This window comes from Pelodiscus sinensis, chromosome 15, assembly GCF_049634645.1.
Source record: "Pelodiscus sinensis isolate JC-2024 chromosome 15, ASM4963464v1, whole genome shotgun sequence".
Classification (NCBI taxonomy): Eukaryota; Metazoa; Chordata; order Testudines; family Trionychidae; genus Pelodiscus; species Pelodiscus sinensis.
In genome coordinates this window covers 36,651,452-36,679,231 of record NC_134725.1, presented here as the reverse complement: position 1 = coordinate 36,679,231, position 27,780 = coordinate 36,651,452, and the positions used below count along the sequence as shown (strand labels likewise).

At 49.8% G+C, this 27,780-nt stretch overlaps 2 protein-coding genes across 9 annotated transcripts in view; both read left to right on the top strand.

Moving 5' to 3' along the window:
• The window catches only part of CORO1C (coronin 1C), a 95,971-nt gene extending 90,590 nt beyond the window's left edge, over positions 1-5,381 (top strand). For all 5 annotated transcript variants that reach the window (XM_006112594.4, XM_006112595.4, XM_075898777.1 and 2 more), the window contains exons 9-11: positions 669-726; positions 815-1,060; positions 2,642-5,381. In XM_006112594.4, the coding sequence (XP_006112656.4) occupies positions 669-726; positions 815-1,060; positions 2,642-2,761 (424 nt within the window). In that variant the 3' untranslated portion in view covers positions 2,762-5,381. The remainder of the gene's footprint in view (positions 1-668; positions 727-814; positions 1,061-2,641) is intronic.
• Positions 5,382-13,994: 8,613 nt separating this feature from the next.
• On the top strand, positions 13,995-24,164 carry SELPLG (selectin P ligand). Of its 4 annotated transcripts, none has more exons than XM_006112598.4 (2): positions 13,995-14,960; positions 22,488-24,164. In XM_006112598.4, exon 2 carries the CDS (start codon positions 22,493-22,495, stop codon positions 23,597-23,599), a length of 1,107 nt encoding a protein of 368 aa, XP_006112660.2. In that variant the 5' UTR covers positions 13,995-14,960; positions 22,488-22,492; the 3' UTR covers positions 23,600-24,164. The 4 variants fall into 4 exon arrangements, with proteins under 4 accessions (XP_006112660.2, XP_025046381.2, XP_075754893.1 ...); XM_025190596.2 differs by lacking the exon at positions 13,995-14,960 and adding an exon at positions 14,967-15,113; XM_075898778.1 differs by lacking the exon at positions 13,995-14,960 and adding an exon at positions 14,967-15,131.
• Positions 24,165-27,780: the final 3,616 nt, after the last annotated feature.

Sequence of the window (27,780 nt, the reverse complement as noted above, 5' to 3'; positions counted from 1 at the left end):
CTTCCAGTCTATACAATGCTGCTTTATAGATTTAGATTACAAACAATTTTGGACTCTGGGAGAACAGTACAACAATCCCTTGGCTTAACCAAGAATTGCTGACATGGCTTAGAACTGAGAGTGAAAGCTATGTCAGGGAAACATCCCACAGCATCCAAGTGCTACCTACCATAATGTTTTTATTGGTGATTGACTTCTAGCTCAAACTACAAGGAGAAAAGGCCGTGTGAAATGCAGTAGCATGGTGACCATGGATACTGTCATGCAGCCTGTATTTGTACTGTGCTCATCACTATAGTCTTGCCAGCAATCTGTGAATGCTGAGAGCATCGTTGGGCCAAACTGAAGACTCCGCCTAACAATCTTGTTTCCATATGCTGTTCTCCTCACACAGGGTGCACTTCAGTTCACCTAGTAATTAAAGGTGTAAAAGCCATTAGAGCATGAAACTGGGTATTTTTTACCAGCCCTTACAAAAACTTCAAGTGCTGGATGTGGTGGGGGGAAAAAATTACCCAGCTGAAACCTTTTCATCATTCTCCCTCTATAGCCTCTTCCCCCACCATTTGACCACTTGTGTCCATTTTGGTGAGCAGAGGATTCCAGACCAGCTTTCATGTGCCAACTTGCATTTGCTCCCACTAAGTTGTGCTTTTTCTTTTTGAAAGGTTCTTCAAACTTCATGAGCGGAAGTGCGAGCCCATTATCATGACTGTCCCACGAAAGGTGAGTGCTGCCTTCAGTTACATGTTGGAAGCTAGGTAGCATTTTCCAGTCCAAAGCATGTTATCGATTCATTCCTTCTGACTTCTAGTCTGACCTTTTCCAAGATGACCTATATCCTGATACGGCTGGCCCTGAAGCAGCTCTGGAAGCTGAAGAATGGTTTGAGGGGAAGAATGCGGATCCTCTTCTCATTTCTTTGAAACATGGGTACATTCCAGGCAAAAACAGGGATCTCAAGGTTGTCAAGAAGAACATATTGGACAACAAGCTTGCAGCAAACAAGAAAAGCGATCTCATTAACATCCCAAAGAAAGCAGCAGACACCTCAATTATTGTGAGTAATGTCTCAAACTGTCAAAAAGGGGCACTGGATTCTCAGGCAGGGGTGCTTTACCCTCTGAATCAATAAAAACACAAATGCCCTAGTTACACTAGGTCCATCCTTATAGTAACAGCCTACCTAACTAGCATGGAGTTAGGATCTGGGTGCTACTAAGATAAGTGGTTTTCCAGACAAGAGGTAAATCTGAGATCACTTGTAGTTATTGAAGTACCATTTACTTTTGCAGAAGTGTGTGTTAGACCTGGTGATCTGGCCCCACATAGATGTGGGGTGGTTTACATTCCCCTCAGCCCAGTTCCCCCCTGCTCCAAGAGCTGCATTGGGAGGTATGATTTTGTGCTGTTTGGTGGTGACACTGTTTGGAATCACACTAACTGGTGTCACTAAAACTACAGCTAAACTGTAGCCTTCTTCCAGAAAAGCTTATGCAAATGAAGTGCGAAATAGACTATCACTGTGCTTCATTTGCATAATTAATTAAGGGTCGTTTTTGCATAAGAGCCATTCTTCCTCCTTTTTTCAGGAAGAATGGCTCTTGTGCAAGAGGGGGATTTTGCATAAAAAGGACCCATCTACACAGCTCCTTTTTGCGCAAAAGCCTCTTGTGCAAAAGCAGCGGCTAATTCATTATGCAAATGAAGCGAGGCGATATTCTGCTCCGCACTTAATTTGCATAAGCTTTTTTGGAAAAAGGCTACAGTGTAGCTGTAACCCAAACATCCTGTTTCCACACTGGGGGCTTGTTCCCACATGAATTTAACTTTCCTGTGTAATTCAAAGAAAGCAGCCAGTTAACAGAAGAAATTTGGATCCTAGTTCACGAGCCATCATTTTGTCTAAAACCAAACACAGAAATTCAGATAGAATAACCCCAGGCAGAGTGGGCTGCTGAGAAGGCACGTGTGAAATAGGGATGTTGGGAATAGTTTATTTTAGTAATCATGTAGCTGCAACAATTCTTCGCAGTTACACCGTTACCAAAATACTCCCCCCAGGAGCAGCAGGATACAGAAGCAGCAGCACGGGGTGGAATGCAGCTCCCTTGCGTGCTCTTCGTTTAAAACTTGGACTGGTAGATTGGGAGGCGTTGCAGTTAACTGGGACCATTCACCAATAAGCAGTCTCTTTTCGGTTAAATGGTTAGCTGACTAGCCACAAACGTACCTAGTGTGAAATACCGTGTGGTCTGGCTTTACTGGCAGACAGATGCTCTGACATTGTTTGTTATAAGAGCAGATTCAGACTGAACTGATGGGCAGTTAATAAAGGGGAATATAAACACCACTAAAAAGCAAACTCTGGCCCAGTGTACCCTTTACATTTACACTAACCCCATTAGAAATACTGCTGGTAACTGTGTAAAGAGCTTTACCGTTAGTATGTTGCCCCGTGTCAAAATCTTAATTTTAGCACTCAGGCACATGATTCCCAGCCATCCCAGGTGGCTTATCTGTAAAAATCCCTTGTGTCCTGGAACGCATTTGCTTTGGACACCTCCAACTTCAGTATGCAGAGTTTTTCCTTCTGGCCAGTTCTTAATGAATTCTGATTTTGTTTTTTATTTGGTTCCAGCAAAACGAAGCCAAATTGGATGAGATCTTGAAAGAGCTTAAATCTATAAAAGACACCATCTCCAATCAAGATGAGCGCATTTCCAAGTTAGAACAGCAGATGGCAAAGATTGCTGTTTGAGAACCAAGGGAGCAGAACTTAAGCTGTTAAGCGGGAGCGGGGCTGCGGGAGGGCTGGGGGAGGCACTGCCATTCAAGAAGACATTCCATTTCAGAAGTTTGTCAAGCAACAGAGTGCAGCATTCCAATAAGACCTTTATTATTCTCCTAAATTAACTTCAGTGAAAGCCAATGATTAAAAGCCAAGCTTTTTAGAGAAAGATTTTTCTGATGTTTTAATGTGTTACATGACTTAATCAAAATTCAGTCAAAAGAATAAGTGCTACTTTTACCATTTGTTTCCAGATGTTATGAGTTTTTGAAAAAAAACTCTTCTGACTTTCAGTGTTGTGTCCAAATATCCTTTTGTAGAATTAGGGGCCAACACCACATTGTTCTTAGCCTTTTTTTTTTTTTAAAGTTTCCAAAAAAAAGTTGCCTATTTTTCTTATTTGGCACTTTGCAGTATTTGCTTTTTAAATCTAAAGGGGTGTGTGTGTGTGTGTGTGTGTGTGTGTGTGTGTGTGGAGATTGGGTGTGTGTGTGGGGGGGGGGGTTTATACTGTGTAGAGAACAAAATGAAACTGTTTTGTATAAATCTCCATCTTTGAGCAATCCAATCAGTTCCATTTGCAGTGCGGACAAGGCTGTTGTAGAGACCCTCCCATAAACCCATGTGAGTTTACTGCCTTTTTAACAGTTTCTCAGTCACCTTCTGCACCTACCTACAAACATGGTTGTGAGTGAAGTGATTGATGACACCACATAACTATTCTCCCCTTCTACATTCTAAAAACTGAGCTCTTTCACCAGTGTCATGCTTCCCTCATTCAGTCATCTTGTGCTTTGGATTGTTCTAGTCTTGTCAGAATAGGCATTTTGTTTTAAATATATTTTTTACACAACAGATGTTCATTTTGCTTATCAGCTAACAGAAGGTATAAGAGTGTACAGTGAAATAACTAAGATGAATGCCCAGAATTCTGATTTGCAAGCCAGTGGGACATGAGCATGTAGCCAAGTTTTTCATTGTGTCCATTCCAATTATTTGCATACTATAAATTTGTGTCAGCATTAAATGCTGCGAGAGAAGGCTCCTTTGCTCTTAAATTTGTGAACTTAAACTATTTCTGCCCCCATTTTTGAAGTGGAGATGTTCTAACTCCAATATAGCTTTCAGAGCAGCATTAAATGCAGTTAAATAAACTTTACAGTGGCGGGTCTCCAAAAATAAAACCCTTCCAGTACCCCTCAGTCTCCCTCTGTCCAAAGCCTTTGAGATCCTCAGATGAAAGACTCTGCAAGTGCATGTTAATCCAAAGCCACCCTCCTGCTTCGGGAGTGGAGTTCTGAGTGTCCAGTGACTGCCTCAGCAAAATTCATGTCTGTTTATTCTGGAGGTCTGTATTATGAAAGGGAAAGGAGTTTCGTGATGAAGGCAGCTTCCCAGATGGGCTCCAGATCAGGCTTGAAAAGGGTTTACCTGCAGTCATGAGCAGATTCAGCACCTGCAGAGGCAAAGGGTGCTAGACAGCTTTGAACTTGGGTTGAGCCCTACCCAGGCCTGGACAACTTGTCTTGGCACCAGGAAGGGTCTGAGTAAACACAAGTGTAGATAAAACCCTGTCTGTGGGCCAGAGCAGTGAACCAGCTGATATGCCTGAAATATTCTTTTCCACCAAAGGTTTGATCCTTGAATCACCTTGCTGCAGCTTTAATATATATGTGCATGTGCATACATTTGTCAGACATACACACACACGAGGCCTGCTCCCCAATTAACTGGGGAAGTGCCAGGCAAGAGGCTGCCTTTGAACCCTAAGTTTGCATTCCTCCATTGGGGATAAGGAGTGAGTGCTGAGCTTCTCTGCCAGTAGTTTAGTTCGAATTTCTCAAGTTTTCCATTTTCTTGTATTTGCATGTTCCAGACTTATGATAAAGGAGTCTCTTGTTCTGGAAGGTGTAAGTGTTTGTGACGTAATGTGAAGTTGTACCATTGGGACAGTTAAGGAAACTTTTAGCAGGTGTTGGACAACAGTTTGATGAGAGAGGACAGAAAATGCGTACAGTGTCACAGGATAAAAGTGTCCTAAAACAAGCTCTGGAATATTTAAGGTGATGAACAAATGTTCCTGGCTTGTGTGTTGAAAATTGAATTTACACCCTGGACAGTTCTGGGTTATTTGAATGTTTGGTGTTTTTTGTACTGCGGTCTATGGCCAATGAGGTGATGTGGATTTTAGAAAACCAAAACCCAATTCTCTCCGTTGTAGTGATCTCCTTGCTAGTCTGTATGCGTGGCTTCGTTTGTATGCTGGGGGTCTTTGTTCTAATCTGAGGGAATGAAGTTTGAGATTTAACTGCCCAACCAACACTGGTATAAGGAAGAGTGCTGGTTTAAGGGGATGGGAGTGGGGAAAAAAAGCCCTCCTTGGTTTCTTAGTTTATAGCCTGTATTTTATTTAAATGAACTGATGATGCCTAGCCAGGCTCAAACGGAGTCAGTGCCTGAAGCTTTTTTAGCCGTGGTATCCCAGAAGAGAACCAGCGAAGTATTTGAGAAATGCGCTCTTATAGAGCGGCCATAGTATTCTGTGCATATATTTGCTTCCATTTTCAAAGATAAAATCATTGATTACAAAGTTCCATTGTCTGTTGTTTTTCTTGGATACCTTGTTGCTGTTGTGATCTGCGCTGCTCAATTCAGTTAGAACCAGGGTCAGCAACCTGAGCAGGTAGGTAGCAGCCACTGTTTAATTTCTGACCAAGGGTTAAGATTTTCCTATATTAGCACAACATACGCAGTCTAGACCTGCAGTGGGGAGCCTCCAGCCCATGGGCTGTATCCAGCTTACCACATTTCCATCTGGCTCATGGCAAATCTACACGCTGTAGGCTGGAAGCCCCATTATGTCTCTGTGAGCCCTAGGTGCAAGTGAGATCCGGGAAGCTCTGTGTGCAGCCCCTGCCCCCAGCATGGGTCAGCAGCATCCATTGGCCAGGAACCTGGCCCCATCCAGCCACCTGGCCCCTCTGCCTAGGCACTGGACATAGCTAGCAGCCACTTCTGGGAGCAGTGCTGGGCCAGGGCTGGCAGGCCAGCTGCCTTTGCACCACTGCCCAGGAGCCATTTCCGATAAGTGCTGCCTGCCCAGAGCCCGCATCTTGAATCCCTTGCCCCAATGTTGAAATCCTCTCCTGCACCCTAACTTTCTCCCCGACCCCATATTCCAACCGCTTCCCTAGCCCCTTTCCACACTTTGAAACCCTCATTTCTGCTCTCTCAGTGCTCCCCCCAGGGTTGTGTGGGGCTTATGACTGTTTTAATGTGGGTCAGTAGCCCCTTATAGGAAAAAGGTTCCACGCCTGTGATCTAGCCACACAAAATAGGGTGAATCTTTCAAAAATGTCTGAGTTCCATCTTTCAAAGTGACACAGGCACTTAAGTTCTGTTGACCTGCAATGGGACTTAGCCATATTTGGAAATTTTCTTTGCTGCCATTTATCAGAGAATCATTCCCTTTCCTTAGTTTGACATGCATGGAAACCAGCTCAGAACTCATGGACTTTTTGCTGACTTTTCAGTCACTTCAAACTTTCCTTTTTTCTGAGCAGGCTGCAAAGGCCTTTCGTTTCTCACCAACTTCCAGCTTTGCCGAATGGAAACTGCTCAAGGTGCCTTGCTTTCCTGTATCTTCTGTATGGAGGTGGCTGAAGAGCAGATAATGGAGCTTGGAGTTGTGCCCCTCCAGCTTGAATCCAAACCAGAGCAGCAGAGACGGAAAACTGTACCCGTCCCACAGCTGCTTAGAGGCTTTTGTGAAATGGCTTGTTTCCCAATCCAGTTCCTAGTAGAAAACTAATGTGTGTACCACACAGTCTGCAAGTGCACCCCCTGACAGCGTACAGCCCAGGCACACTCCCCTGGCTTTCCAGAGAAGACACTACAGTAGAGACACATTGGCGTTCTTACACTGTGCACATTTTGTCAGCAGTGTCGTGCTTTCTAGGCTGCCACTACCCCAGCGCCTTTCGATACTTTATCAAAGGAAAATTAAAACAATTGTGCTGCTCCTTGCTAGCAGTTACTCTGGGAATAAGACGACATGTAAAATTCTTCCCTCATGGAGTCGGTCTTCCTTCAATTTCTTTGTGCCTGACTTGGCTCAGTGCCTCCATTTGCAGTGTGATGGCCAGGCAGAGAATCTGCAGAGCCTGGCCACTCTGCTGTGTGATTTCCTGCAGGGGGCATCTTACCATCTGCAGCTATTGAGAAGCTGCCCAGCTTGGAGGACTTGGGGCAAGAGGCTGTTTGTTCTAAACTCTTCTAACTTCTTACCAGTCCCTTTCATGCCTCAAAACTGGCTGGAGACAAATCAAAGGTGATTGATTCTGTAATTTCACTAGTGAATACTGTTTTACAGGCTTTACAAATAGGTGGATTTAAGTTATACAGCCACATGTCAGAGTCCTATGTGGTCAAGTGACACTCAGCTCCTTCCTTCCCACTCTTGGGGAGGTACCCCTATGCTGCTCCTCAGCATTCTGCCAGCTGTGCTGGGGAAAGCTCTGTCAGTCTCCCTGCTCCAGCTGAGATTTTAGTATCCAGTCAAAGTTGGCAAAGTTTCTCCATTTGTGCCAGTGGGCCTGGCATTCCCCCATCCCCCTCACACACACACCCAACCAGGCAATTTCACTTAGCTCAGCTGTCATCTTCCTCAAGGTTCAGCTGCAAATTTCAGTTTTTCCATGTGGCAGTTCCCTACTGAAAGGGGAAACCGGGTTGCATGAGAGGGTGGGATCCATTGAAACCTGAATGCTACTACTTCTCCATTCATCTGAAGAAGTGTGCTGTGCCCATGGAAGCTCATGACGCCATGTGTTAGTCTCTAAGGTGCTGCAGGACCATTCGTTGCATGCTACAGTTGTGTCTTTCCCCGTGTCACTCTGCAGAGCTCCACTGATGCCTTGGAACGATTTATAAGACTTACTGTGCCGAGAGATGGAAGAAACGGCTCTCCTTTAACAGGAACAGAATCTATGCCGATGGGCTTAGCTCTCCTGTCCCTGGGCCCTGCTGAAGTGCAGTGCCTCCGTTCTCTTCTGACTATTCATCGCCACTGAGCAAAGTTCACTTGTAGCAAAACCTATTTTGGAAGCATGGGTCTTTAGGAAACTTTCTAGGGAGTGTAACCGTGTACTCGGTTAACCCTGGAGCCTGGGCACACTGGTTAATGTTCACCATTACATTCAGGTTCCCAGTGAGCATGGAGAGACAGCTTAAAAGCCATCTCCCCACGTGCACTGGCTCCTGGGCAGCTACCTGCTCCATGTATGGAAAAACTGAAATTTTCAGTGGTCACACAATTACTTTAACCCATTTGAACATTCCTAACTCTCCATGGGTCCCAGGAGCACTCCTGTGGATCTGGTATGTTTCAGGTGTGGGTTGCATATTACAGTGAAGTGCTTACAGTGAAGCTGCTCAAATTCGGTGGTGATAGGGATAGTACAACTGCCATGATGGGCAGATGGACTTTGCCTATCACAGGTGTGACTTGAACGGTTAAATTATATGATCAGTATGACTCCTCTGAACAGACGGTTATAAATACCGAATGTGCCAGGAATGAGAGTGGGAGTAGCCAGCCCACTGTGATTTCCCCCCTTTTCCTCCTCTTTGTGTGCAGGAGGGGAAGAGGCTGGGAGGGAAAGCAGAGTTCACTTTGGATGTGACGACCCCTTCACTGGAGTAAGCAGCATGGAGTGTTCCATGTACACAGTCCCACCGTAATACTTACTGCTGGCTGAGGTGGATTGGTGAGGTCTTCCAAAGGCGGAAGGAAGGTTAATGTGTGTGAGGAGAAAGCAGAACAGAATCAGCCTACGCTGTTTTTTTGTTACATAGCGCCAGGATGTGCTGTGCTGTCAACTACCCATTTCCCAATTTAAATCTGTGTTGAAGTTTATCACAGGAAGAAGAGAAACCAGGCAATATGAAAGTTCAAGGCTGGGTTTGGAAGTGGTGAGGCTGAGTCCCCTTGTCAGCTATGAAAAGCTAGGCTGAAAGGAAAAGCCTACAACTGGGAGCCGATTGTGTATTTTCACGATGCAGCTGCCATTTAGCAAGCACACTGGCCCTCACTGCTGGCTTTGTTCTCTGAGGGCTGTGGAATTTACAGTAAGTTTCAGCAATGCATTTCACAACTGTGTCTTCGAGCACTTCCTGCATTCTGATACCCTGAGTTAGCCTTGTGTTGCTGCTGGCTCCTAAAGGCTGGTGTCCCTTCTGGGTCAGAGAACAAAGCACCAGAGACATATGGCGCTTTGTTAACCTGGAGACTTGCTCCTCCTCTGTGCAGAATCCCAAATACTCTAAAGCAGATGCGTGCCCTCTTTCATGGGGGCAGCTGTTCCCCAGGAGCTTGGCCTCTGCACAGCTGTGCCATATCTGGCAGTCTCAAGTTTCACACTAAGCACATTCTGGGTGGATGTAAGGAATTTAGAAACCAACGGGAAATCTGTTCCCGGCTAAGTGCCAGAGCAGGCTGCATCCTGCTGTTTTGGTTTGCTGGTTTAAAATAGGGAGCTAAGCGTCCAGACTCCTGGGTTCCATTTCAGACTGTGACACAGACTGTGTCACATGGGGCACTTAATATCCACGTGAAAGATGTAGGCGAAGTCTCCGGCATGGAAGCTCTGAGAATGCCGGCAGAGGGTGTTGAGCTAGACAAGGGGGAGAGGTGGTAGAAAGGCAGAGTTATTGTAAGAAAATTGGCATGTGGAGAGGCCACTCAGGAAGAACTAAATTCATAGGCATGTAGGGCTGGAAATGACCTTGAAGTCACATCCAGTCCCTCGGCAAGATCACAGAAATCTAGACCGGTCCTGACGAGCTTGTTCAGTCTGTTCTTAAACACTTCCATTGACAGCAACTCCACAACCTCTCCTGGAAGCATGGTCCAGAATTTAGCTAGCTAGTCTCAGAGCACATCTTCATTTGCTGCGGTGGAGATTGATGTTCTGGTGTTCGATTTAGTGGGTCTAGCATAGACCCATAAATCGAAGGCTGAGGGCAGCCTGACTTGACAGTAACGAGGAGTAAGGGAAGCCTCCCTCTGTGAAAACAGTCCCAAGCTCAGCTTAAGGTAAGCCAACTACTACAGCTATGTATTTTACATAGCAGGAATTGCGTACCTTACACCAGCCTTCCAGGTCTAGTGTAGACTAAGGATGTTAAGGCCTAGTTGACTATCCGATAAGCAGAAGCTTATCGGATAGTCAAGTCGACTAGTTGTTCCCCCCCCCCCCGCCTCCTTTTCTGCATCTATCAGATAGAGGCAGCAAAGGGGGGGGGGGGGGAGGAGTACTTCAAAGCGGCAGCGCTACACCGAGCCCATTAAGGGCTCCATGAGGCGCTACCACTTTGAAATGCCATGGCAGCCTTTTTCCTAATATCTAACCTAAATCTCTCATTTCACGTGAAATCCTACCTTCAGAGGACATCGAGCACAGTAGATCCCCATCCTCTTTTAAAAGCCTTTAACATAATTGAAGAGTGTTCTCAGGTCCCTCCTCCGTCTACTTTCTTCAAGACTAAACCAGCCCATGGCAGGCTTTCTAAACCTTTCATCATTTTTGTTGCTCTCCTGAGAGTGCTCTCCAGTTTGTCCATGTTTTTCCTGAAGTCTGGGGCTTAGAATTAGGTGTGGTACTGCCAACCCACCAGAGCCAAGAAGAATGGAATAGTTACATGTCTAACATACAGCATTCCTGTCCATGCACCTCAGAATGACATCTGCCTGTTCCACCGCTGCATCACGTTACAATTCCATTTGCAAACCAGTATCTCCTTCAGGCTCTCTTCAGCAGAACACCCACCCACCCGAATATTCCCTAGTTTGTAGTTGTGCGACTGATTTTTTCCTTCTTTGCACTTGCCTTCATTAAATTTCATCTTGTTGATTTCAGATCATTTCTGCAGTTTGTCAAGATCATTTTGAATTCCTATTCTGTCCTTCAAAATGCTTGCAACTCCTCCCAGCTTGGTGTCATCTGCAAGTTTTATAAACATGCACTTCACTTTATTAGCCAACTCATTTAAAAACAATTGAATAGTTCCAGACTCAGACCCTGTGGGCTCCCTCTGGTCAAAGCAAAATAGACAGTAAGCATCTCAGTGGTGTCATCAGTGATTAGCTCTCCTTCCCTGTAAAGAAGAGGACCTACCTTCTCCTAGGTCTTTGTCATGCTCCTAATGTATTTAAACCTCTTCTAATTGCTTTTTATGTTCCATATTAGGTGTCTCTCATTTTGTGCCTTAGTCTTTCTGGTTCTGTCCTATGTGCAATGGTTTAATTAAATGTGAAATGTCTTGATTTGCCTCAGAAGGAATTTTGGAAAGTGGGCACTTCATGGGACAGCAAGAGCTAAAATTTCCCTACCTGCTCAGTGTATTGCTTTGGAACCATATCCCAAAGATGGGTTTGTTTCTGGAGAAGCATGGCCACCAGGTAGGACCTGTCCTCATGTTTTGTTCTTGCCCATTTGCTGTTTGCATCTGCTTTTGTGCTTTGGTTAAGTAGACTTTTTGGGCTTGTCTTCACTACATGGAGAGATCGCCGCTGCCACAATCGATCTTCTGGAGTTTGATTTAGCAAGTCTAGTTAAGACACGTTAAATTTAATTCAGAGGGTGCCCCTGCTGGTGTCCAGTGCTCCTCTTTTGTGAGGAGTAAGGCAAGCTGACACATTCTGCACATCCATATTTTCATATGCACTTAATAGTGCATAATAATAATGTGTGTATCCACTAGCTGGCAGGAGCTTGGAAGGCAGGGGGATTCTCCTGCTGGGCAGAGGGGGAAAGAATGGGGGGGCAGGGGCAGCTGCACATCACTAGGGCTAGGTCTACATTTCAAGCTTCTTGTGCAAGAAGCCCTTGCACAACCTAATACCTGGGTCCCAGAATCGACGTTGCCGCCTGATGCGCTGGGTGGTGTCAGCACAGTGACCAGCTGTGAGTGCCTGCTGGAGCGCCCAGCGCAGAGCACCCAGCCAGCCGTGAGCGCATGCGTAAGGCAGCCTGGCCGGCCATGAGCAGGCCGCATGTGGCCCTCCGAACGCCAGTTTGACTTGCCTGCCTTAAGCCCACCTGCTGGGTCCAGTGTAGACCTGGCCTTTACCAGTCAATGCCAGAGAGCCTTTTCCATGCAGCAAACTGCTGCCGCTCTCTCTCCACTGTGCCTGCCTCGGATGTGACAAAAGCAACGTCCAAGCGTATCTGACCTTCCCGCTGCACTACAGTAGCTACATTCATTGGGCTGGTTGTCTGTAGGGCATAGCCCCTCCCTGAAGACCCCACAATATCACTAACACCCATCCAGCCTTCCCAAGAGGGCAACATGGATGTCTAGACAGCAAGTGTGAAAAATTGTGATGAGGAGGGGTAATAGGCACTTTGTATACGACAACCCTGAATAGCGGGACTGTCCTGTGGAATCAAGACATCTGGTCACCCCCATAGCAAGGTGGGGTGTGCAGTGCAGAAAGTGACACTCAAGTGGCCTGCCCCTTTCAACTGCCGTGGGGTGGTACATGCCAGATGTGCAGTTAGAATGGAAACCAGTTTAATATATTCTGAAGAGAGGCCCCACTAAACAGTCCTACGGTCAGTGCTATCTGCCCTGTGGCGGGAATTCCATGTGCCCAGCTACTGACCTCATTTTTGGTGTCTCCTCCAAACCTACTGAGATTCTTAGCTCCTTCCTTCCTGCAAGTCCCAGCTGCTGAGGGTGAAGGTTGCTATTTGCACAGGCTAGGTCCCCCCAACCAGGCAAAGGCAGCTCTCCGGGATTGCGTCCTTTCCTGGTTTTTTTCCTGCTGAGACACTAGACAGCCCCATTGTGCAGTGTACACGCAGTCCCTGTGCAGGGAATTTATAGCCTCAGGTTACAGACGGTGAAGAAAGAGGGAAAGGGACTTGTCCAAGGCGTTCCTGCTGGTATGATCTCAGCAATGCTCCTTAAGCTTGTTCCCAGCCTCAGCCTTCCTCCAAGTCCTGGAAAATCCTCCTTTGGTTTGTGCCCACGGTAACTGAGCAGGCCGTGCACAGAGCGGGTCTGGTGAGGCATCATTGTAGCTGCATTCTCCAAACACACCTGTATTTCAGTTCCTCCTTCAGCCTGGGGCTGGCTGGCTGTGTTGCTCCAGCCTTCTGGGCAGTGAGTGAACAGCTGGGTCAGTGATCCCCTACCCCCTGGCCTTTCCGTGCATAGCCCCACCCAATGGTGCCCATTGCAGCAAGGCATGCACTGTGGCTGCTACCCTGCACTCGTGACTCATTCTGGCTGCCTTGCCCCAGGTTAACGTCCGTTCCCCTTCCGAGCACTGGGCAGCGCAGCCATGCACAAATCCTAGAGCACCAGACAGCGCAGCCCCAGCCTCCCTGGGCCCAGACCATTGCAAGGGTGCACTGCTCCCGTGGCCCCAGCCACAGCACAGCTGAAGCACAGGGGGAAGCAACATTCTGCTCCCACGACACCATCTGCTTCAGTACGACTCCTTAGACCTGGGGGCTGAGTGTGGGCAGGGCCATGCCTGGCCCTTGGGGAAGGCAAAGCCTTCCCCCGCCTCTTATACCTGCTGCCCAAGTCCAGCCTCAGACTTGTGAGATCAAGGACCAACATGAAAGGTGAGCAGAGAAGGGACAGGACGTGTCCTTACCAACCCCCACTCTTCTGGCCAGCAGCCAAGGACCTGCTACAATGGGATGGGGCAGGGGGAGGTTACAAGAAGTCCTTTTCCTCCTCTTGACACAGCAAAGCCCCTCTCCCAGTGGAGTGCTGCAGAGACACGCTGGCTTCACATTAGAGGAAGGACGAAACCACCCTGCCTGGTTGGAGCACAGGGCATCCGTGTCCCACAGCCCCGCTCTGCAGCCAGCACACATGCCTTGGCTTAAGCTCCCACCCTCCCAGTTATTCTCCAGGCTGTTGAGGTTCCAAGGCACCTGCCAAATGCTCCCTTCTGGCCTCCATGTGTGTGTTTGGGGAGCGGGGAGTAAAGTTTTCGTGAATATGAACTGAGCACAAATGTTCCTGTGGAAGACTTGGGGGTGTTACCCACTTGGCCGTGGGCGGTCTGGCCTCACCGTTAAACTGGGAGTTTGGCCCCAGCACAGGCAGAGTCCAGCAGGGAGCCAAGGGACAGAAGCCAAATGCTACTGCTGGAGAGTACCAGAAGTTGTAGGTCACAGGCGGAGCTGGAGATCAGCACTGGCGAGACAGGAGCAGCAGGCTGAGCCAGAGGCAGAGCTAAGGATCACTGCTGGAGAGGCAGGAACTGGGGCAGAAGGGGGGCTGGGAGCAGCCTGGAGCAGGAAGTGGGGTTGGAGGCATGCTGCACCCCCAGTTGCCCAGCCAGCCAGCTGCTCTTCCTGGCCAGTCAGGCAGACAATTTGCTGCAGGCTGGCTGTTCTTGCGAGCAAGCCCTAGGCAGAGAGTGACTCCGCTGCAGGCCCTGGAGGGATTTTTAAAACATACAGTTTGGCTCATTGTTTTCCCCTTCTGTTTTTCAAAGCCAGGCTCCCTTCCTCACCACCGCTCCAACCTTGCAAGACTCCCAGAGCCTTTCAGTGTGGCAGGTAAATCTCCGCTTTTAACAGACACTGCAAAACTTATTCTACTCCCCCCTGCCAAGTCTAGGGAATGCCGTGAGTACCAGTAAATGGCAGAAAACTTAGCACACCCACCGGCCACACGGCACGTGGCTTGTGGGGGATGGCCTGCTGCCAGCAGCCTGCATCCAGCTGTCTGCAGACTTGGCAGACGTGACTGTTGTGTGTGTCTGCCATGGGCAGGGAGAGGCTGAGGCATTGCTCACTCTTCATAACATGTTTACCCCCTTGCACTCCGTCTCTCGTGGGCCATTTCATCTGGGCTCTGCTGCAAGGTTTCCATCTTCTCTTGCCTCTGCTATGGCTCTGGGTAAGAGTTACCATGCTGCTCAGCCCAGCCTGGGCCTGAGATGCCCTTTGACTTGCTGGTTCCCCAGCGAGGGAAGCATCCTTAAAGCCAGTCTCCCCTGCCGGGTGGCGATTCTCCTTTTTGGCTGTGACGCACTCTGGGGGAACGGCGTCATGAGTATGCTGCAAACCACAACTTCTCTTCCGCCTTCCTCTCTTGCTCTGACACCGGCACGAGGCTTCCTGAACACACACAGGTACTTTGGAGAACCAGTCAGGCTTCCAGGGGGCCACTTCTTGTTTTGCAGAGATGAGGCAGCACTGAGCGTTTTCCCCTGACACTCGCTGCGCTGGGCACCTGCGAGGGAAGCCTGGGACCGTCCTTCATCAGTAGCCCTCTTCAAGGCAGGGTAAGAAGCAGCTACCGGGTGAGGAAAGCCGTGCTGGGTGTGTGGGCTTGGGGCTTAGGAGGAGAGTTAGGAGAACACTGAGTGAGCTCCTTTAGCAGCAGCAGCTGCCTGTGCGAGAAGTTTGGGCTCAGGTTTTATTTCAAAGAGCAAATCTAAGACTTGCACTAGATCCAAGGGGCTGGCTCCCATTCAGTGAGGAGTTGTGCCCCTAGAGGAAGCAAAAGCCAAGGAGCAGTTAGCATCTGGGGAGGGATCAGCTGTAGATCTCTGGCAGCCTTACTGAGCTGGGGCAAGCACCATTCTCCCTGACTTTAGAGACAGGGAAACTGAGGCACCAGTGGTTATTAGTGTTTAATGTATGGATTAATTTGGAAAAGGTCACAATGCAAGTCAGGGCTGAGCTGGGGCAGGACTCTGGTCTCCTAGAACCTTTAGAGAGCGCTGCCTTTCCAGGCAGGGTTTTTCGTGCTTTATATACCACATCAGGAAGGCTCTGGAGCTGTTTCCCTTGCGCATTAGCCTCTGTGCAAATGTGCCGGGAAATGGAATTTCAAAACAGGACTCTGGCTGCAGACAGCTGAGTCCAGCTACGTCGAGGGACCTGAAGAACAGGAATTTATTTACCCTATTTCTTTTGGCCCGAGACATGGGTGACCTCCTGGTGAAGAAACTCCCTATTTCAGGGTGCTGTAGGGAGCCCTGAGGCGGGTTTGCCCTGGAAAAGCTGTTAGATCATGGAGAGCTCTGAGAGAGAGCCCCCTAAAGGTACATCCCTATAAGGGTCAGCAGATTCGTTTGGCTTGATTTCAGACCCATGGTGAATGTGGACATTCTCTGTAAGGCAACTGAGCGGCACTGAGGTACGGGAGACTGCAGAGAGAGGAGGCCAACCTCAGAGAAGCCTACCTCTTAGCTGCTCATGCTGCACTTACATTGCCCCCCGAGATGGGAGGATCTTGCCTTGCTAATACAGGCCCCTTTAGGTCAGTGGTTCCCAACCTTTTCCATATGGGGACCCGTTCTGACAATTCAGGAAGACTTGGTGACCCAAAGCAATTCAAAACTAGGCAAGAAGAGGGGGCAGAACCACCTGGGGAGACACTTGGTGATCCTTTTGAAATGTAACGGCAACCTGTATTTGGGTCCCGACCCATAGGCTGGGAAACCCTGCTCAAGGTGGAAAGTTGGGGCCTTTCATTCTCAATTGAACTGCTTCTGCCAAAGAAACATCCTGGACTTAAATTACAGGGAGAAAATTGTTCCTCTGTTCTTGCCCCCAAAACAGCTTGCAAACACGAGGGGAATTATACTCACACTGATTAGAGCAGGTGAGTTAAATCTCTTAAGGAAACAAGTAGGAAAGCTTGATTAAGTCATCAGTTTTATTCTCGTTTTGAATTTGTGCTGTGCATAACTTTTTTTTAAAGATTGATTTTCACTGATATAATTTGTTGGATTTTTGCTAAGCAGGACGACACACTATATATTTAAGCAATTATGTAGCTTACTGTTCATTCATCCAGATTCCTAATGTTTACATTTTTTATGTTAGAAAACAGTGAATGATGCTCTTATTTTATGAGTTGATGAAGTTTTTTCTTGTCAAGCTTCATTTGGAGGGAAGTTGGAATCAAATTAAAAATGTACAAAATTCAGCACTTCAAACTTGTTTTTAAATAAAACTTCATTAAATGTTCTTGATACATGATGGGGGGAAAAGTACATTTATCAAACATATTTTTCACTTAAAACTGATTTAAGGAAAATACTATCCTTACAAAGGAAATACTATCTGTAATTAGTGAAATTAACTAATTACTTTTGGTTTCCAGTCCCCTCAGGATTTTAGAACTAGTAGATCTTATCCTCTCATGCTTCAGTTTTATTCATAAATTGGAAGCAGAAAACAACCTTTCTTGCCAACTTATAGTCAGTTTCTCAACTTCAAATGAACTAGTCAGTGAACTGAATAAACTGAAATAAAGGATTCTCTCTCAACCTACAGAACAGATTACTGCTGTCCAAAGCTGTTATAGCACTTCAACAAAGCCTGACATCCACCAGTTCAGTGGTATGACTTTCTATAAAACTTTGGCAGCAAACATGTACTGCTTATGGTTTATTTATTTAATGCAAAGTATTTTAATAGGTTATAGTCAATTTAGGCCTCAATACAGGCTTTCAACATTTCAAATTTAATTTAACTAGGTTTAGCTTTAAAAAGAAAAAAATATTTTAAGTAAACAAGGAGATTTTAAAATACTTTTTTAAAAAGCATCTTTGATTATTTTATCCACCGTGTTGCAAACCTTTCATTTCCCAGCATTTGGCTGCCTGGCCTGGTGTCAGATTAGCCCCTCTGACAACAGGACTGAGTCATGAGTTACTCCAGATTGCCACTGATATAAAGGAGAGAGAGAGAGAGCTGCTTCTGGCCTTCTGTCCTGGCATGTGGTGTGGAACCACAGTGCACCCCATTTTGATTCTGGAGTCTCCAGCAGAAAGTCCCAGGCGTAGCTATCAGCAGCACAACGTAGCCCAGGAGCACCAAACCCAAGATGGAGCACTCAAAACTGGGGCCATATCTGTCTCCAGTGGTGCCGTTCCCAACCAGAAGAGGGTGGAGTAGCTGCCGTGTGTGGTGTGTTCCTCCTTTTCGCTCGCCTAGCTACTGTGGGTGTGTCTGGTGTGTTGTGTAAACAAGGTCTCTGTGGTTTGCTCTATCTCCTTGCCCAGCCTGAAAATGTTTCCTCTCCACATCAAAGTGGAGCCACTCTAGGGGCCCGAACACACCCAAGCTCCTGGCGGGGCCGGTTTCTTACTCAATCCCTTTGGAAGCCCACCCCAGATCTCTGCCCTTTGGAAGGCAGAGGCACAGGGCTTACCCCACAGCCCTCCAGGGCAATAGACAGCGTGCAGACAACCCGGCTTGAATATTACATGTCACATAATGGCTGGGGAGCAGGAGCAAACAAACTGCACCTAAGACCCATGTGAGATGGGGGTCATCAGCCTGGGGGCGGCTGGAGTGCAGGGTGCTGGAGGATCAGTGGAAGGGAGGGGCTTTTCTCCCTGAGATGAAGGTGAACTGCATGGTGGTAGGGTCGGTTGGAAGTGGGGAGGGGGGAGGAGGGGACACAAACACAGAAAGGCACTTTTCATAAGACTACCTGCAGTGCAGACCTTGGGTAGTTGCAGCCAGTTCCCCTGCCATTGGGACCTGGATGTGAGAACTGCCATGTCCTGGAAGGTGCTGCAGGGCATCTTTTACAGACTACTGTGCTCTGCTCCAGAGGTGGCTGCATTTGGTGGCTTCTCACAATGCCAGTGCTCCAGCAATGCAGACTTGTGGTGTTTTACTAAGTGCACGTTTAGCCCCTGGAACACTGAGAGTTAACCAGACTGCACAGCTTTTTACACACTGCTATTTTGGGGGCTGAATTCAAGCTTCTACCTCTGTAAAGTGCATTTACTTACTTACAAACTTTCTCCAACTCCCCTGCAGAGATGTGGGCTGCTCTCCATCCTAGCTACCTTCCCTCTCTGGGAAGGAAATCCTTGTGAGGTAATTAGCTCATAAATTAAATTAATTATATCTGAGAGGGACAGTGGAAACCACTCAGGAATAAGAGACTTTTGTGCTCTAGCTCAGGCTAGAGAATCCTTCCCCTCAACATTTCTCTCTCTCTCTCTCTCTCTCTCTCTCTGGCTAATTCAGTTGCATGGGGCACCTGCTGGTTTCCCACTCACTGTGCACTCTTTCCACAGCACTTAGAATCATAGAATAATAGGACTGGAAGGGACCTCGAGAGGTCATTGAGTCCAGCCCCCCGCCCTCAAGGCAGGACCAAGCTCCGTCTACACCATCCCTGACAGATGTCTATCTAACCTGTTCTTAAATATCTCCAGAGAGGGAGATCCCACCTCCTTTGGCTTTGTCTTGATCTAGGCTTTGTCTGCACAGTGGCTTCAGTCCAATGACTGCTCCCAGTTAGCTGCATTGGGGCCAGATGACTCATAACAGGGCTCTAAAAGCCATGCTGCAGCAGCAAGTGTGTGTGTGTGGGGGGGAGGGAATTCACTTCACAGAATGTATAGTAATGAAATCTATGAATCCCTCTCTATGCTGCCAAACTCCTGTACCTGTGCATGGAGCCCGGGGGACAGAGGGATGGACAAGGCAGGAGATGTACAGATCCTGGCCAGGGCATTGCTTTGCTCAGCAGTGTGCAAGGGTGGAGCTGATTCCTGTTTGAAGCGGGCGGGGTGACAGCGGAGCTAACGGTAGCTGACAGTGGCTTCCTCTGCGTGCGCTAGGGGCTCGGAGCAGTGTGGTTGTGTGGGAGGTTGACATGGGAGCAGAGGTAGGGGCGGGGGGAGAGACATTTCTCTCCCCTCAGAGCTGAAGATGCCTCCTGCCCCAAGCCTGCCTGTGAATCCAACTCTTCTACACCCTCCCGGAGCTGGTAGGTCCCAGAGAGAGCTTGTCTGTCTCCCTCTTTTATTTCTTTTGTTGGGCTCACAACCTCCCCCAGAATTGTAAATTGCACAAATCCAAGAGACACTTTCATGGGTGTCAGAGCAAAAAGGCAGAGGCATGGATCGGTGTTACGGGGAGGGGATAACACCCCTCCCGGCCAGCAGGGGGATATGGAATTGAAATTGGGGGGGAGACGAGTTACCCATTGGGACCCCCAGAGTCATTCTAGTGACCTCCACCAAGCTGCTGGGCAAACACTCCAAAGCATGGGGTGATGGCAATGCACCACGGTGTAAGGTGGCTGTCTGGGGCTGCAGCACTGCTCCTGGGGTACCCCATACCTTCCCCCCTGGTTTTTTGCATATCCATGAGGTCCGTCTCTTTGTAAGGCATTGAACGCTGTCCCACAGAAGCCCTGATCCTTGACAGCTCACCTAGGGAAGCATTGCCTTACCACATGCAGCTCTGGGCAGCTGCAGAAGTAAGCCAGGAGACCCAGGACTCTGCACAATTAGCTGGCATACCAGTCCTGCCCAAGGTTCCTTGGTTTTCCTGGAGGGTGACGCTTCTCAGATTTTAGCAAACCATCTGTGGGGAGGAGGAGGGAGCAGTAAGGTTTTTATTCCCCAGCTGCTAATCCAGGGTGGTCAAACACTGGAATAAATTGCCTAGGGAGGTTGTGGAATCCCCATCTCTGGAGATATTTAAGAGCAGATGATCTAGCCGGTACTTGGTCCTGCCATGAGGGCTGGGGACTGGACCTCTTACGGTTCCTTCCAGTTTTAGTGTTCTATGATTCTATAATGAGGCAAAAGCCCCTCACCCAGGAAGGCGCCTAATGGAATGGCAGATGATACAACCCATTCATTTCAGTATAACCTGTTTCCTTCAGCACACAGATCTTTGGGGTTCCGGTTAGTTCCATTTACTACCAGTCAGACATCTAGGCAGGAGCGGCCTGAGGCCGGCTGTAGCAGCTGGCGCCCCAGGCAGAAGGTACGATCGGCGCCCCTACCTGCAAGGCCGTCAATGGCCGTGACGTAATCACGGGGTGCCCGGGCCGGTGGCGCCCTAGGCAACCTCCTAGTCTGCTTAGGCTCACGGGCCACCCCTGCAGCTAGGCCATGCTCTCTCAAGCAGCATCCCTGATGGAGAAGCCTATTCACCATAGCAGATGGAGGGGAGAAGTGCAGAAAAATAATGTATTCGGGGGAAGGGGGCGCATGAGATGCTTCAAGAAAAGAAACCTTACTGCTCCCATTCAGAGCCGTGGCTGCTGGCTGGGTATCCAGCCCTGAAGGCAGCACCACTGCCAGCAGCAGCAGAGATGGAATGGTGGCAATACTATACCAGGCCATCCTTCTGTGCTGCTGCGGGTGGTGGCACTGCCGTTAGAGCCGGGTGCCTATCTGGCAGCTGCTGCTCTATGCTCTGCATCCAGAGCTGGGTGGGAGGAGACTAGTGGCTGCTGTCCAGGCACTCAAGAGAGGGGCTTACATTTCAATAGGTTGAACCCAGTGGCCCCTAACCTTTTGGGGCTGCCACACGTCTGGGGGCGGGGCCACTCTCACGTCACGTGCCCGGGGCTGGCACCGTTCATGTGCCGTGTGCCTGGGGCAGGGCCAGCCCAGATCATTCTGCGGGCGCACATAAATGCCCCGGCAGGCACCACAACGCCCGCAGGCACCGCATTGGGGACCATTGAGTTGAACCTCTTTGGTCCAGCACCCTGGGGACCTGATCGGTGCTGAACCAGAGAATTTGCCAAACCATGGGAGGTCAGTATTGCCTAGCAACATTACCAACACTTCCACTGCTTACTGGGCTCTTAGAAGACATCAAGGGATAAATTAGAGCTAGAGAACAGCACAGACCACTGGGAGCCAAGACTGGTGGCTGTCAACAAACTTAGGGGACTGCAGGAAACTTGGCCACACTCATGATCAGCAGAGATCCAGCTCAGTACAGTCATGGGAGGTTCAATCTGCACCGACACACAGAAGGGAGGGCCTGATGGAGTAAGTTGGAGAGAACCACAGTGTAGTTCTGGGTGGGAGGGGCCCTACCGAGATTAGTACATGATTAACCCTCACAACAGGCTGCCTTCTGCATGGATCTGCAGACTGACAGCCCTTGCTGCAGTTTCCAGGTGGCATGCTGGGGTGGCCGACAGACAGACAGACATTCCTCTGAGCTTCCAAATGGTTGGTGGCTCTAGCTTAAGGAGAGGCCTTGATCCTGCTATCGATAGGTGAAATACGGTGTTTGTCCTTATCTCACCTGTGGGCATGTGACTTCTCTGCCCCCCCTCCCAACAGATTTGGTGACTAAAATGCTGGAGCTTTCTCAGCTCCCTGGAGCATCCTCTGTGCCACCAAATACCCCATCAGCATCAGCCTGCTGGAACTAAGGGCTGAGACTCAGGTCTGCAGCTTCTCTCTCTCACACCCCGACTGTGCGCTCCACGAGTAGGAGATGGGCGTCTTTATTTGCCTGGACCCCAACTCATATGGAGGACAGACGGGAGCTTTGTTCATAGTTGTGGGGCCTCGTAGTGCTTCTACGAGTAACAACATGCACATGCTGCTAATAAGAAAGAGGCTTATTAGGCTGCACAGGCGTAAAGTGGGGAGAAGGGGCAGCCGCTGCATTCCAATGCACTGAGGCTTCCAGGCAGTGTTGCCATTGGAAATACCCAGTGAGTGTCAGCGAGCCAGAAAATGGAAAATGCAGAACTAGATCCTCAACAATGATGGGACTTAATTTTGCGACTTTAGCTCATCTCTCTTGGGACATTTTATCCACTTCTCCCAGCTGCCTGCAGTTGCTTCCTTGGCCTCACTTTCTTTCTCCCTCCCCCCCTTTAATTAGATCTCTTTGCTTTTTCTTCCTAGGTCAAATGGCTCCACTCCAGGTCACTTTGCTGCTGTTGCTTTCAAGCCTGCTCCAAGTCTCTGCTTATGTCAGTCTTGGTGACCAAGATGATGCAGTGGGAGCAGCAAGAGGGCTTCCTGAAGATGGGGGCTCTCAGCCAGCCAGCCAGGGCCAGTGGGTGTGGGACACAGCAGAGGCTGGGAGCGCTGACTTCCCCGTGTTTGTCCGCGCAAAGAGGGAAGCTGAAGTGAAATCATCCAATCGTTCTGCTGCAGAGAACACCACCGCCGGCCGCCCCGAAGTGTTCTCCATGACTCCTTCTCAGCACCCCGTGGAGGAAAACGAAGTCTCACCACGTCCTGAATGGCTAGAGGAAAACACCTCCCAAGAAAACCTCTATGACGATGTTACCGCTACAGCAGAGTCTTTGTCTGCTGCCAGCTCTGACAATATCTCCACAGACGCCCCCAGCGTTAGAAAGCTCAGCCCTCTTGATACCTCAGCCAAAGCGACCCCCACTCAGGGCTCCAGCAACGTCTCCTCGGAAGCAACATTCACTGGGAGAGAAGAAATGCTCACTGGCAGTAGAGAGAGTAGGGAGCATCGTTCCACTGTGGAGCCTCTGATCCACAGGGGGCTGAGGGTCAGCTCACCTACTTCACCACCTGAACCTCTGGCAGAGTCGTCTGGTGTTTCCACAGCAGCCCCTGTGGGCAGGTTGGCCACTTCGAGGCATGGCCACTCCACATTGGGGAAGACCAATTCTCACACGACGCCCTCGGCCGGTGGCTCTGTCACAGGGATAGTCCCCGTGCAGAGGATACACCATCACACCAATATCCTGGTGGGGAAGTGCCTGCTGGCCGTCTTCATCCTGGCCCTCGTGGCTGCTGTCTTCATCGTCTGCACCGCCGTCCTTGCCACCCTCCTGTGGCGCCAGAAGCATGCCTACAAGAAGCACCAGTGCAACAACACTGAGATGGTGTGCATCTCGGCTCTGCTGCCCGACAGCGAGCCAGTGGCCAATGGGGAGAAGCCCAGCAAGATAAAGAGGATGAAGCTGCTCACGGACAACATCTCAGAGACCGAAGGAGACAATGTGACTCTGAGCAGCTTCCTGCCAGACCATTAGACACCTCGTCGCCTGCCCAGGGTCCCGATTTTCATTTCCTGGGCTTTCCAGCCCCTGCCCAGGCTCTAGAGTGACCTTATCCATCCCAACACTCCCCAGGGAAGCTCTCCCAAAGTGCCTTAGGTGACATCTTACTAGGCTTAAATTGCCTCCGTCTGTGTTAGATGAATATGGGACATATTGTATTTAGCCACGGCTGGACCCAGCCCTAAGACCTGCTGAGAAATCTCCTCCCCGGAGGCACTTGGCATCTGGCAAGACAAAGCCAAAGGGGTTCATGGTGTCCCTGATCAGTCTGTCCACCCGGTGTGGGGATTTTGAAACTGCTGTTTTCTCGTCTTGACCCTCACCTGCCCGCACAGTATTACAGGGGCTGCATCCTTAGCTGGTGTAACTCAAACAGCTCAAACATCTTACCCCAGCGGTGGAGATGGCCGACGGTGTTGGGACGCTGCTTTAATTTATGCTAATGTACAAGGGGCATGTTACTATTTTGCACTTAAACAGGTGATGGAATCTCAATGTATTGTTCCAACTTCCAGTGAATAACACACCATTCTCTGTACCTGTCTGTGGTTATGTCTCTTCTGTGAATGGCTTCTGGCATGGCCCACGGGGCACCCAACTCTAGGACCCATTTCCCATGCAGCTGTCTGGGGAAGTCAGGGTGTGACATCCCTGACCCCTTTCAGAGGTCATGTCCAGGGGCACACATGGCACCACCCAGAGGGGAGAGGCAGGGCAGGCTGCTCAGACATAGCCACAGGCAGCGTTGTTTCTGGCCCCATTCTGTAGAGCTTGCTCCCTCGCCTTCCAGTGCTGCCTGTGGGTGCCCCAATGCTGAGCACCAGGCAGTCGTGGGTGGGAACTGTAGGTATCAGGTAGGGCCTGGGCTGTTCCCCATCCTGCAGGGAAATGCTGGGTGGATGCTCTGCCCCACTTCCTGTCTTGACTGTCCGAGTTACGGGGCTTTTCAGTTTCTCTCCGTGGAATGTGACCCGTCCATGTGGGCTCCCAAGAGCTGGCCCCATGGGGACATGGGAGTGTGCTCTTCTTATTGGATGGGACTGGCTGGAGGACAGGTTCTCTTTGCTGCATGTTATCCTGTGACCAGCCTTTTGGCCTGGGGTCTGCAACGGGCTATTTGCCACCAAATTGCCGCCTCCTCGCTAAATGGGCCGATTATTGTTATGGTCCCATGGGCTGAGTTGGTTGCTGCTAAGCCATCACGGCAGCGTCCTAGTGCTGTCGAGTGCTGGCTCGCCGAGCCCCACCTGAGCACACACAGGGAAGGAAATGGTTCTTTGCACAGGAAAGTCCCAGGAGCTTGTGGTTAGCTGGGGCCCAACTCAGCAAACTGCTGAGCCCCTCCCTGCCTTATCTGTGCTGAGCTGTAGGTTGTTTTTTTCCGTGGTGCTTGGCGTGGTGGGAACAGGATGACTTGAGCATCAGGACACTTGTAAGCCTGCACCGTACAGGCCTGCCTCTCTCACCGTCTTCAGCAGCTCTGCTTTGCAGCAGCCAGAACAAACACGGGAGCAAGGCTGGATTCTCCCCCAGAGCTGCTGATGTCAGGGCCAAGCAGTAAAATGCAGCTGGGCTCTTTGTGGCAGCTCAGAAAAGGGATCAGTGGCTTGTAGGGATGTAAAATCCTGTTTAATCAGCTAACCAGTTAAATGGTGGGTGAACAGTTAACCATAAATAGTGATCACCACTCGGCTAGACACACAGGTAGGACCATGATTAGGAACACAGTGGGAGCACAGCTTGGAATGTGGAGGAAACATGCTAAGAACATGTCTAGGCACACAGATAGGAACATGGCTGAGAACATGGCTAGGCACACGGCTAGGAACATGGCTGAGATCACAGCTAGCCTCGTAGCTAGGAACATGGCTGAGAACATGGCTAGGGACAGGGCTAGGAACAGAGTGGGAGCACAGCTAAGAGCTTGGCAGGAGTGTGGTTAGGAGCATGGCTGGGAACAAGACTAAGGACACAGCTAGGAAGGCAGCTGGAAACACGGCGAGGAACATGGCGGGAGCACAGCAGCTGCACATGGTGCACGGCTAGGCACACAGTGGGAACTTGGCTAGGAAGGAACGTGCATTATTTCAATTATGGGTGAATGCTTTTAAGTTCTGGGCTGCTGCCTCTTCCCACCAAGCTAGTCCAGATGTCTGCTACAGCCCAGTGCCGCTCATTCAGTTGCCTGCAGACTGGATCTGTGGGCAGCCCCAGATTCCAGTCTAAAGAAAGGACTTGTGATTAGGAGGCCGAGCTAGCACTGAGGTGGTCTGGGTTCAAGTCCTGGCTGTATGTGATTGTGCACATGGCACTTCCTCTCTCTGCCTCAGTTTCCTCCACTGTAAAACCGAGATAACAGAACTTCCTGTTAAGAGTATCACAAGGAGAATGGAGGAAAAATTGTTCTCCTTGGCCTCTGATGATAGGACAAGAAGCAATGGGCTTAAACTGCAGCAAGGGAGGTTTAGCTTGGACATTAGGAAACACTTCCTAGCTGTCAGTGTGGTCAAATATTGGAATAAATTGCCTAGGGAGGTTGTGGAGTCCCCATCTCTGGAGATATTTAAGAGCAGGTTAGATAGACATCTGTCAGGGATGATCTAGCAGGTGCTTGGTCCTGCCTTGAGGGCAGGGGACTGGACTCAATGACTCTCGAGGTCCCTTCCAGTTCTCGTTCTCTATGATTCTAGGAGTGCTTAGTGCATGGGAACAGAGAAGGGGATGGGAGCTGGCGCTCTCAAGGCAGGTTGGGACCCACAGAACTTCATGCAACGGCTAATGGCTTCCTGTAGCAGCTCCTGCCGTGTCCCACCCTCATCAGGAAGCTTCAGCAAATCCACATCCTGTTTCTCTACGTGCACAGAATCCACAGAAGATTCTAGTCAAACGCTCCAAGCTCTCAGGGGTGCAGCCCGTTCATCCTCTGCCCTGGTCACAGAGAAGTGGCTTGCAGCTGGGAGCCCTTGTCATCAGATTGCCCCAGCCACTGACGGAGGAGATGATGAAACCTCCATCCTGTGGTTTGGAGGGACGTCAAATTACAAACTGGGGAGAACTCACCCATGGGGGCATGCAAGGGAAAGTGAGCAGCATGGCCAAGAAGGCAACAGTGACCTCTAGGCCTCTCCAGAGACACAATCTGGTTCCTACCTCACCCATCTGCACAAGAGCTCTCCTGCTGACTGGCTGCCTCTCTGGGGTGCCTCTCTCCCCTGTGTGGGGTGCTGTTCCTTCTGGCTATCCCGGGCCCTGCTGCAGCCCTGGGCTGGCTCAGAGTTTGCTGGTCTGTGCTAAAAGGCCAGTCAAGGCGTTTTAAGGCCAGTCGAGGCCTGTCCCTTGCTGCTTCTGGGCCTCCATTCCACCCCTCTCCCCCTTCTAGAACTTCTTCCTCGGGATCCAGGCTGGGGTTTCTACCTGGCCTGTCTCAAGCCCTGAGCACAGGAAGCTCCTCTGAGATTAGGCCACTGCTGTGTGCCAGCCTCCAGGGGCACAGCCCACCCCAAGGGCCCCAGTTCCTCTCATAGCAATAGTTTCCTACCGTGGAGCACGGCTCAGAGCAGCAGTGGGCAACCTGCGGCCTATCCAAGGGCAGTCGGTAATGCAGACAAGGGTAGGCGCAGCCTTTCCTAAACTGTCTACATGTCCGATTGCCTAAAGCTGGGGCAGGCTGGAACTGCAGCGTGGCAGCCCGGCTCTCCCTGGCCTGTGAAGAAGGCAACTCCGCTCAGCAGCCCGGCCACCGAGGTGGGGCGAGGGATGCAGGGATGGGGCCAAGGTGCGGCAGTGCAGCTTTCCCTGGCCATTGGGGAGTGCTGGGCCAAGGGCACCACAATAGCCTGGCTCTCCACACTTGAGAGGCAGGACTGGGCTAGGTATGGGCGGGAGTTTGCTCCAGGGGTGGGGCTGAGTCTTGCCTTCCCCAGCTGGGATGTCACCCGACGCCGATGGGCCTATTGGGGTTCTATGTGTGGCCCACAAGACATTTTGTTTGCTGTTGCCCACGTGCATGGTTGCCAGTTTCCCCTGGTTTCCGTCCATGTTGTTTTTTTTTCTACAGGTGTTAAAGTGACACACACACAAAGCAAGGGCACGTGAGGTGAGGTGCGGGCTGACTGCCCACAACACTGAGAGAGCCAGGCGCTCCCTCTGTAGCC